The 12,115-nt window shown below is 35.5% G+C and overlaps 2 protein-coding genes across 3 annotated transcripts in view; both read left to right on the forward strand.

Annotated features, from left to right (window-relative positions):
- Window positions 1-7,959, forward strand: part of LOC126236359 (N-acylneuraminate cytidylyltransferase) — a 61,713-nt gene extending 53,754 nt beyond the window's left edge. Inside the window, exons 4-5 of the mRNA XM_049945591.1 lie at window positions 972-1,121; window positions 7,676-7,959. Coding sequence (XP_049801548.1) covers window positions 972-1,121; window positions 7,676-7,839 — 314 coding nt within the window. The 3' untranslated portion in view covers window positions 7,840-7,959. The remainder of the gene's footprint in view (window positions 1-971; window positions 1,122-7,675) is intronic.
- The window catches only part of LOC126236358 (sorting nexin-8-like), a 156,593-nt gene continuing 152,378 nt past the window's right edge, over window positions 7,901-12,115 (forward strand). For both annotated transcript variants that reach the window (XM_049945590.1, XM_049945589.1), the window contains exons 1-2: window positions 7,901-8,034; window positions 8,247-8,371. In XM_049945590.1, coding sequence (XP_049801547.1) covers window positions 8,013-8,034; window positions 8,247-8,371 — 147 coding nt within the window. In that variant the 5' untranslated portion in view covers window positions 7,901-8,012. The remainder of the gene's footprint in view (window positions 8,035-8,246; window positions 8,372-12,115) is intronic.

The raw sequence follows: 12,115 nt of genomic DNA on the forward strand, positions 1-12,115 counted from the left end.
TGTGGTACTACTTTCCTGTAGACTACAGCATCATCGGCAAACAGTCTAATACCACTGTCTATGCCATCAACCAGATTGTTTATGTAAATCATAAAAAGCAGTGGACCTATTACGCTGCCCTGGGCCACACCTGAAGTTACACTTGTTTCTGTTGAAGTCACCCCATTCAGGATGACATACTGCTCTATGTCTGTTAGAAAACTCTCTATCCAACCACATATGTCAGCAGATAGACCGTAAGCACGCACTTTTTGGAGCAAGCGACAGTGTGGAACTGAGTCGAACGACTTTCAAAAGTTGAGAAATATGGCATCAACCTGGGAGCCAGTATCTAGAGCGTGTTGCATATCATGCACAAAGAGGGCCAGCTGTGTCTCACATGACCGCTGTTTCCTAAAACCGTGCTGGTTTCTGCAGATGAGCTTCTCAGAGTCTACAATCGTCATTATGTCTGAACACAAAATATGTTCCATGATTCTACAACCAATCGATGTCTGTGAAATTGGTCGGTAATTATGTGCATCTGATTTCCTACCCTTTTTATAGATTGCTATGACCTGGGCCTTCTTCCAGTCCCGTGGAACTTTCCACTGTTACAGTGATCTCTGATAGATGATGGATGTGCACATGTATGAAATTACATTGAATTCTACTTGAGTCTTCTGGATGTTTCACAGTTTTTGTCAGCCGGTATCTAGAGCCTGTTGCATATCATGCACAAAGAGGGCCAGCTGTGTGTCACATGACCGCTGTTTCCTAAAACCGTGCTGGTTTCTGCAGATTAGCTTCTCAGAGTCTACAATGGTCATTGTGTGTCTTCCACCCAACGTTTACTGCCACATTCTAGTAAGATGTGGACACAATATTTATAATGGAATGAACTACTGTAGTGTTTGTGACTCAATATTTTACATGTAGATATAAATATACTTTTTTTCTGAACACACTCATTTATTGCATCATAATTTCAGATGTTGATGTAATAGCACTGATCCAGTGTACGTCTCCTTTTCTGAGCCCATTGTTTTTAATGCAAGCTCATGTAATGGTGTTGAATGATAAATATGATACTGTGTTTGCTGCCACAAGGAGCCATCATCTGCGTTGGCATCAAGACATTGGTAAGTTTTGCTTTGAATATTTCAGAAAAGCACAGACACATGTTCCTTTTTAATTATGGAGCTATTTAGTGTTCTTGAAAGATTGTGTATGTAATTAGTTTTCCCAAGACATGTATTCTATTAAAAAAAGTCAGAGTAGATATGGCACACTAGTTACTTTATTATCTTTCTCTCTGTATCCCCCCCCCCTTCCCCCCATTTTTCCTGTCTGCACCTACCACTCCATCCTCTCTGTCTCCATCCCTCCCTATCCCTTTCCGTCTATTCAGGCTACTATCTGTGGATCCCTAGCCTCCTTTTCCACATCCATAGAGTGGATTTTGTGACAGTCTAATGGTGTTCCCTTCTGCATTAAGAGGAACTCTCTTTAAATAATCAGTATCTAGTATTTTTAGATTATGGTGTGTTAATTAAGTTACATTCAATACCATTCATCTGGAATTTCCTTAGTTTGATTATATTCAATAACTCTTTTCCTTTGAACATTAAAAGATTCAGTGTACAGTAAAAATTGAATGAAAAATGCTTGGATTAAAATTTTTCTGTGTCCTGGTAGGCTGATTATCAACTTGGAACTATTCCTGAAGTTGTATTTTACTCCTGGATGTTCTGTCCATATAACAAACATATTTTATGTGTAATATATTTTTCAAATAAAGTTAATATTTAATTAATTGTTTTGTTTTATTTAGTTTCCTCTTCCTGAGTGCTAGTAACATTGAGTGTGAGACATGAAGCCAACACTTGCAGCGTGAAAGTTTGAAAGAAATTCCGCGATGCAAATACTTTCCATGCAATTATATATTTTGTAACAGGAACTTTCTTGGCTTAAAAACTGAGAGGCCTCAGTATGGAAATTGTATTTGATACAAGATACAGTGTGGTTACATGCAGTAAGAAAGAAAACTTATTTTCAGTGTCTTCATTGTGATGAGACTAATATCTAATGCAGTTTCATTACAAATTTTAAATACAGTTACAAAAATGGTTGGCACAAATGAAATAATAAGCAACAGAGTAGAATGGATAGAATTAAAGTATATTTTAGTTTATGAATCAATCCATTTCCCTATCTGTGACAGTGAAACAATTACTGCCATTCATGTACATGGGCACCAAGTAATGCTTTAGAGGAGGGAGAAGCAGACAGGAACTCACAAATCAAAAAGGCAAGATGGAGTAAAAAAATGTGACATTTTTCTGTTCGCTAATTATGAGTGCCGATCAGAACATAATGCCTCCTATTTTCTTTCTTTTTTGCCTTAATTTAATTGGTGATGTATTAGCTATGAATTTGGGTCACTTCTGCAAATCTTCTTCTTCAGCTCACCCTACTATCATCGTCCTACATCAACCAATTGTAACACTGTTTAAGTTTAGAAAATGGCTTACATTGATGTATATATAAGAAAGTGTTATGTTACTGAAATGCTTACTGCAGAAGGAGAAATGCTCAACCACATTTGTGAAAGGCTGGAGAAGGTGAATAGAGATGCTAAAGTGGATGTCAGCACCATTAGACAGTGGGTTAATCACTGTAGAGAACCTGCAGCACACACACAGTTGGCTGATGCAACACAGAGCAGCCAGTGACAGCAGTGACTTCACAAAACTCCAGTGTCAACTAAATCATTCATGATGACTGCCTGGCAAAAAACAAATGAATTGGGTTGCCAGTTATCCATGGCCATTATTAAAAAACTGGACCCCTCAAAAATTTGTGCATGCTGGCTACCAAAAATGTTGATTGATCTGAATAAAGACGAAAAGTAATTGTGCCCTATATGCTGCTGTGCTTAAATGTGGAGGGTGAGGAGTTTTGGGTGAAAATTGTGGCTGGAGGTGAGTTTTGGGTTATTTTTTTTAACCTGCCTGAGGAAACAGGGCTAAATTTTTTTATTGCACAGGTGTACTTGCTCTCATTTCAAAGTGAAAAAAAATTATGGAGAAGGAACGTGAATTTCTTAAAAAGTGACTAGTTGTGCATGTTGTAGTTGTTATCCTGTTTGGCAGTTACTTTTCTTGTAAAACAATAAAAAGAAAAAAGGTAGGAGACGTTACTTATGGGTGACTCTTGTAAAATGAAGTAGGTAATTTTGCCAGTCATTGCTGAAAATAGATTATTCAAAGAGGAAGAATACAAACCAAGCAGTAAATACACTGTGACACTTCTGGTCATAAACTGTGTAACCATAAAATTTGAAAGCATGTAGTGTACATAGAAAAACAGGTAAAACATTAAATGATGATGAAACGTGAGAGATAGAAACTAAAAATGAAAGGGGTTTTCTTGTTACAGAATGGAAATTAATAATTGGAAAGTGCAGTTATGGAACTCGGTTCATCTTTTTTCACTGTGAAAACAAGCTTAGACTAATTACAGCACAGAGGCCTTTAAGCAGGCATTCTTCACTTACTCAATACAGTACCATGCTAAGTACCCTGTGCCATGCACTTCACAGTGATTTTCAGAGCGTGTATGGAGCTGTAGAAAGGGACAAAAATACAACAACCTGTCTAAAAACTGTTTAACTTTTTAGTCACACAACATGCACCAGCAATGGCATTGACTTAAAATGCCAGTCATTCTTGTATGATGATGTATCAGGTAAGGGGTTAGTTTTGGCGGAGAAAAAATATGCACTCTCAAAAAAGCACTAGTTGTTCCAATTTAATGGTATATAAGTTGGGCCATTATTGTATCAAGTCGATGAAAGTGTCTATTTTCTGATCTACTCAAACTTTATGTAGGGATGCTGCTTGACAGAAGCAGAGGAAGGGATATAATATTGAACAATGTGTCCATATAAATGCTTCCAGACTTTCAAAATTATTTAAAAGAATAGTGAAGGGCACAGTTTGTGGAAACATCATTTGAAATAGCTTACTGCATACTCTGCAGATGGGGTCTTGTAAAGGGTCCTTCACAATGTATTCAATCATCTCTAATGAAATTCTGGATAAACTAAACTTCAGAAGGTATGTAGCAGAGATTTTTCTGAGACTTTGTTAAGGCAGTTGACTGTGTAAAATCTAACATTTTTGAAAAAAAAAAGAGCTTAACTTAGTAGGACATTATGTTTTAACAGGAAACAAATATTTTTCAAATAGATTTAAGTAGAAAAATGAATTTAGAACAGAGTAAGATTAAACATGGAGTTCTTAATTTTTTGACTTTTTATTTTCTTAGGTTACATTAGCAACATGCCAAGAAGGCAAAATAATTGTGTGTGCTAATGATGAAAGTACCTTGATCAAGTGATCCAACTCAGTAGTGGGGTGCAACATAGGTAATAATGAAATAAATATATAAAGGTTTCACATCAACAGTTAAGTCTGCTACTTTTTGTTCTAAAGCAAATGTTACACAGTTTTAGACAATAAACTAAATAGAACTGTGTATGTAATTCATTTTAATGGGCAGAAAATTGATGCTTTCCACCAAGTCCTAGTTTTTTACTGTATTTGTAGACTGATACGTTTTTCTCATACTTTATACATTTGACTGTTATATGGAATAATATTTTGGGAAAATACTGCAAGTACTCGATAAAGGTGTGCTACAGAAGTGAGTAGATTTGTGAAATATTAACAAGACATCTTGTAGGTGTTTTTCAAAGATACTCATGATATTTACAGTTAAATACATTATAACACTGTTCATATAATAATATTTTTGGACAAATGGTAACATTCATAATCTTGAGCTAGAAGCAGAGCTTACAAAAAGCTCTAAAACTCACAAAAATATAAGTTTACACTGCCTGTATTAACATCTACACAATTCCTTTCAACATAAAACAGGACTCACATGTGTTCAGAAAGAAATTGAATGTGTTGCTCATAGGTTGATCCCTATCAGGCACTGTAAACAGGGGTAGGTACATTTTGGAACTAAATTAAAAATACATTTTTAGTTGGACCAGAAAGCAGGTTGTAACTGAAAATAGTCTAAACAACTATTATCTGTATGTATAAGAGCTTCCACAATTAAAGATGTACATTTCATATTGTATCTGTTGCACATTAAAAGTACATCTGTTGCACATAGTGATATGTTATGCTGCACTTTCAAGAAAACAATGTTTCCTTTTTTTTTTTTTTTTACTCAGGACAAATGAATAATATTAAATTTTATCTGCCAAAAATGGTTTTATATTATGCTTTTCCTTGAAGGAATACAGAAGAAAAACTTTATCACCTCTGAGCATTTTACATATATTCAGTGTAATCCAACAAAGTAATTAGCTAAATGACAAGAAGTACAAGGTAGTAATAAAGTAGGTCACAGAATGAATTAGTTATTTAATACAGTCTGTCGTTTATTTATATTCATTGATATAAGAAATTGGAGTCATGCTTCTGGAACTCTTGAGCTGAATAAAATTGTTTGTTTTTTTGCCCATTTTGTGACAGTTTTAAATTTGTTTAATGGTCTTATGTAGGCACTAAAGTTATTTGTTGAAATAGATAAGACTTAAGATGTTTGTAGCTGTTATCGGTCATTTCCGGCCTAGCATAAGGAATGTTAATTCAGTGCCTAATTGCATTGACCTCCTTAGATCAAACATACTTGGTTTCTTTACCAAAGACAAGCAGTTATACATGCAAAGAACTATATTATGTTCAGTTGTTTGAAATAGTCTCTACATGTTTCGTGTGTGCTTAGTCCTACAATGCACCTGATTACTTTCTTTTATCATTTAAACACAAATATTTGGCCTCCAATGTTGCTGCATACTAAAAGTAGTCTTCCATGACTCAAGTGAAAATGGAATAATGCAAATCATGTTTATACAAGTAGTAATTCTCCACTGACACCTCCTTCTCAGCTTTCCCTGAATGCACATAATTTTCCTTTGTGCACAAATCAGCTTAGCTTTTGTTTTATGTGCTAAATAGTTTTTCACCATGACTGAACAGTCAAACTGGAAATGATTTATTCAGTTTTACTATCATTTTTCTGTTGTGTAGCTGTGTGAAACCAGTTGTACTCTCTCTCCATCACTACCACCACACTGTTGCACATTTTCAAAGTTGGTATCACATGTGATAAGTATTATCATCTCCTTACAGTACTGCCTGAAATAGCACAACTGTGGGTACATCATTTATGTAAATAATGAATAGTACAGATCTGAGAGCAGATCCTTAAAGTACACTCTTTGTAACAGGAAGGCAATGTGACTTGATTATTAATCTTCATTAACTGCAAACAGTATGACTGTATTATGCAGAGAGCATTCTCTCATACTCCGTAGTAATATATTGTGGAAAACCACGTCAAATACTTACTTCAGGCACAACAGTGGTGCACGGATTCTTTCATAATTCCAAAACTGCTATATGATATGCTCTCAACCGCTTCGACTGTAGAAAGGCTGGACCTGAACATATGTGGTAAGGAGCTAAGTATATTAACAATTTTGGCTTCTGCGGTTATACATGCAGCAATCAATTATATTTTTTATATTAGGCATATAGGTGTAAGTGATATAGGTTGAAATTTATCGAGAGATACTACACCTCTCCTATTAACTGGTTTGAATAGAAATGTCTTTAAACATTATAACAACAAAGATGTTCTGGGCCTGTAAGCAAGCTGAAATTTGGAGGATCAATTGGAAGAATACAAATGTGTTGTAAAACATACTTAGCCAAGTGATTGGCAAGCATTGAAATGAGAAATTAGAATGACCTGCAATAGTTCTGTAACCATATTATGTTACGTAGCTAGGAGAACAACTTAATGACCAATTTAGTTGGCTCCAAAATCTTGCTGGCAAATAAAACGAGAACAAAATCACCACTGATGTGAGTTTTTAATACCCCCTCCATCTAAGGCAAAAAGCCAGTGTCAATGAATGTGGCCAGGACTACAAAATTTATCATACAGTAACAAGTTTTGAAGAAACTGATCATGAAGACTGAAAAAGCATTTCCTTACAGAGAAAAAGGAACACACATTAAATATATTTTCAGAGTATATGTGATTACAGGTATAAGTTTAGTTCCCCAGGATTAGTTATTTTCATATCCTGCAAACATGATATCTTTATTTCCCTTTACAATTGGTTGTTCTGTCTTGCAATTTGTAGCCTTTGCCCTGTGATTCATTTTAAGCGAATCATAGTCTACATGCAGAGCATATTATGTAATATGCACGCTGTTACAGATGGTACATGTAGGTATTGGTTTAAGATGTTTCCGCCCTTTCATGAATTTGACAGAACTGTAAATTTTTACTGTGTGTAATGTTTTTGTTTCGTGTAAAAGTTTGGGACTTGTAAGTCAGTTATGCAATTGCTAAAATAACCACCGATAAATTACGATGGGCAACATGATTTCGTAAATATGAAAGCGCATTTGTTCTTTGTGAGACGTTTTTCATGTAGGGAAGAAAAATCGACTGGCTTGTACGTTCTTCATGCAGAATTAAAGAAATAGATTGCCTCATTTCAGTCCTCAATATTGAAACTGTAAACCATTTCCTGGTTTACGACGGATGTACAATATTAACAATAGTGTTCATTTGCGACACGGATTATTTTCAGATGGGGCCGTTAAACCATTGAACTTTAATCCAAAACGAAGACCAAGAAGACAAGACTGGCCGGGTGAACTGGTAGAAAATGGCATGTTTTACTTTGCGAAATCTGAGTTCATACGTCGTGGGTTACTTCAGGGAGGAAGGTTTGCCCCCAGTCAAATCTGTTAGTGCCGATAGACTGTTCTGTGCATTGTGCTTCATGTTAAATATGATTTCTGTTCCTAGATGTGGTGTCGTTGAAATCCCACAAAATTACAGCCTTGAAATAGACACACGTTTCGATTTAGAAGTGGCGCAACTACATCTGGCCAGTCACTTGTTAATATGAGTGAGGTGTCAACATGGCGACAGATTTAGCAGTCGGTTAGTACACACATTAGTTTTGTTTGTTTATTAGTTTTATTGCGGTAGCTATCAAACTGTGATTTGGTGTTAGATTAATATTTCAATGATCTGACTAAATGTTGATATACGACAGTTAAATAGTCGTTATTATAGCTTCTAATTGTCAACCTTGCGTGTTGTAAACAAGCTCATCTGACATGATTTCATGACGTAAACCACCTATTTGACAGGTTGTGTGCCGCCTTACTACCGAGAAGTGTATGATACCTGCGCCCCGTCAACAAGTCATGTAACGAAGGACGTTTTCACCAAACTTCTTGTAAAATCGGAGCTTCCTTCACAAACGCTGAGCCAGGTGAGAACCAAATATTGTACAGTGCACATCAAGTAAAAATGTTGGAGCTGATGAGTTGTCAAAGATGAAAGACTTTCCATGTGACAGTGCACGCGATTCCTTATCACAGCGCATAAACACTTCGAATTTTTTAATTTCGATTTACATTTACCGCCAGCTGCTGAGACACTCAGAACACTGCACAATTCATCGCTGTCAACCCGCAGACAGAAACATAGGTCGATAGTACATAATTAGAAACATCCCATCCGAGAGAACTTTTTTTTTCCTTCGCCATATTTTTTAATAGCTTTATCATTGTTAATAATCTATTTGCGTGTTTAGGATAACATTTTTGTATTTTTCATATGAAACATCAAATTGAGTATTATTTTTTATTTATTCAAAATTAACTGAGGTTATTGTACAAATATTGTGCTCCATTGTTACTAAAGATTAATATTGTAACTTTTTGTGGAAACCAGTGTAAATCGATTTCTGATTGCACATATTGTGCACACTTTCCTGCTATAGCCCAGACATATTGGCTTGTTGCACTGTATACACTTATAGGAAGTCTTTAGACCTCTTGAAAATGTAGACTCACAGCAGGTCTTCCTCTTCTCAAGTTTATCACTTGGAACTTGACCATCTCCTCTAGCAATAGATTCCTCTTCATGGATATCACAGTGCAAATTGGAAATGGTGAGCTGTCGTCTGATGTGTGGTTCTATTAGAGAATGGGACATTGCTTCAATGAACCTTATCCTTTAATAGTAGGGTTTTGTCAAAGGCATAAATAAACTATGAAACTGTTTACACAAATTGTGTTTATAAGTGTGTAAAAAAGAGCTAATGGCCGTCTCTAACATCTCGTATTGGAAGAGTACAGGACACACTTAAGGTCTGGAAGGTATGGCCCATCTTTTGTCGTATTATAACAGATAATTTCTGGCTTCCTCTTGTAAGGATTCATCATGATGTTGTGTATAGAAGTTACCAGAGCTTTATTCCTTATGAGAACAACAGACAAAAAAGTAACAGGTAAACCTTTTGCAAAACCATAGAGAATTGTGCAAACTGGTCTAGATTTACCAGACTTGAATTATGATGGAATAACAGTAGGCTATGATTGATTTTCTTGGTTCTGCCAAGTGTCAAGTCTTTCCCAGTTCTTCTACCAGCTCCATGGATGTAAATCAGTTATTCGTAGTGACATTTCTGTTTGAACCTTCAGTAGGTTTGCACAAGTGTACTGTTTCTTGAGTGGGTTTCGAAAGTCTTTTCATCTACATTTAGTCCAATGCCGTTGCCATCTTTTTCAGTATTAATGTGAGTCTTGGAAAGGTATGAACAAAATGGGTCAACCACACGTTATACCTTGACCCATAATTGCTGGGTTTCTTTGGCATACACATGCAAAATCCACAACTCCATCTGAAAGAAACAGGCATTTTGTCAGCTGTCATATTCTCATTAAGGCAATACATCGGGTGGGAATTATATATGAACTTGTTGAATATTTCAGAGATGGCACCTGCACAGTCAGTTTGTTTTCTGACCTCATGTGTGGTAGAATCATCAAACTGTAGGCAGTTGGTCAATATTTCAAGCTGTTTAACAAACATCATTGCTCTAAATATCAGTCTTTCAGTAAGGTCCTTGGCAAACAGAGAGAGCACATTTTCATGTCCAAATTTGAAAATGGATGTGAACATTAGCACACCAGTCGGAGCATAAATTTCTACAGAATCAGTGAGGTGATAATTAGATTGGTTTGTTGCGTCATTCAGGTTGGTTCTCATGGAGAAAAGTTTGCTGTTTGTATGTAAAACAGTACTCTCAATCATAGCTTGTTCAAACACGCACTCCCAAATTGCTCGAATTTTTTGAATTACCTAAGTCAGTATTTTTGTTAGTAAGTCCAGGCAATAGTCTCACCACCACCACGACTCTCACTTACTATCAGTCATTTATCTTCCATTTTTCTTCTCTGAACATCTTCTGTCACGTGGGTAATTATAAAGTCAGAATCAGCTGCAGAGTAATCATTTTCCACCTTGGATTCATCACTGCTCTCCTGCAACCACTCTGAAAGTTTCTTCTCAAAATTGCCATATCTGCACTGCATTTTCTCACATATTTAGCTCTTGTTGGTTGCAAGTGTACTCTAAAGCATTATACATCACGGCATCTTCTAAAACCTTAAAAAAACACAAAAAAATGGGTAATAGAAAAATAAATTACATGTAATGTGAAACATCAGACCTGTACATTTTACAAAATTAATGCATATCTAATAATGAGAAGCCACAAACTGAACTGCAATGCTTCTGTTGCATATATGATTTGACCATGAGAAGGTACTGTGGAGAGTGTAGAGGCAAACAGAACAGTGTTGCCACAGGACAAATTTAAGAAGCTGTAGAGGTCCCTCAGACCAATGTTTCAGTTTAAAGCCAATGACTCGCCTAACATTTGAGAAGGAAAAGGCATGTAATTAGTGAAATATGGTAATACACCTGTATCATTCCACCCAAGCTGATACCTATCCTGTCTCTATAATTCGATATAAATTGTTTGTTTTGTACAGCAAATACGATAAAACAGTATGGCATAGTCATTCCATAAATTCAAATACCTTTTTTCTTGCTGGAAAAAAAAGAAGAAAAAGGCGTTTGAATTAATTAATTTTTTTTTTTAAGTATTTATGTCTACATGCTGTGGAAAATGGTCACACAGGCTAACCTTTTATATGGAATATTTTTGTCGGAAGTTGCATTATTGGTACAACATTTCTATAGTAACAGTGAATGTTATCGCTTACTGAAATAGTGTGTATGCAAAAGTATATTTACCTCCCTTGCCCCTAGCTTTTGATGATATCTTTCTGCATTTGGCAATGATTTAAAGCAAGGAATATGATAAATTTGAAAAATCCTCAACCATAACAAGTAACACTGATGTGTAGCACAGCTGAAATAATGTATTCAACTCTTAAATCATTTCCCTTTTTTTAAGACAAAGAAAAGAGCCTGGTATTTTTTAGAGGAGTTAGTTTTATAGTGGTAGAGATTGAATCCTACAGACAAATAAAATTGTTCACATTCTGACACAATTGAAATGGAGAATAAAATCTTTTACATAAAGCAAATGAATTAAATTCATCCTTGTAATCATTTTACAGAGGTTGTAATGTTCTACATCTTTGCACTAAATGCCACTGACACACATTTATTTAAATTTTATGTTACATGTAGCCATAAAACAATGGATTTTGCAAATGTGGGCACAAACATGTAATTGGATCCTCCTACTGTTCATCAGATGTAACCAAAAACTTAAGAGAAAAATCTGATTCCTAGTGTGTATGTCCTGCAGTTATACTGTCATTGTAGGATACCTTAATCATACAACAGTTCATTTGGATAATTACAGTTTTGTAAATGTTTGTTGTAAGAGATTTTTACAAAACAGTATTAAATGACCTCTCTAAAAATTAAATAGAACATTCAATTCATGATGGAAGTTTACTGAATCCATAGACCCAATCCTTTTGAGAATGTTCAACATGTTGAAACTGGTATTGGTGACCATGAAGCAGTTGTAACTACAGTGATTAACAAAAGTACAAATGGCAATTAAAACACATGCAAACATTTACATGGTCAACTTGGTAAAAGAGGCAGTATTGACATATTGTAATGAGACACTTTAAACCTCTAGGCAGGAGTGTGTAGAAGAATGTTGGCTGAAGTTCAGAAA

This window comes from Schistocerca nitens, chromosome 2 (genome assembly GCF_023898315.1).
Source record: "Schistocerca nitens isolate TAMUIC-IGC-003100 chromosome 2, iqSchNite1.1, whole genome shotgun sequence".
Lineage (NCBI taxonomy): Eukaryota > Metazoa > Arthropoda > Insecta > Orthoptera > Acrididae > Schistocerca > Schistocerca nitens.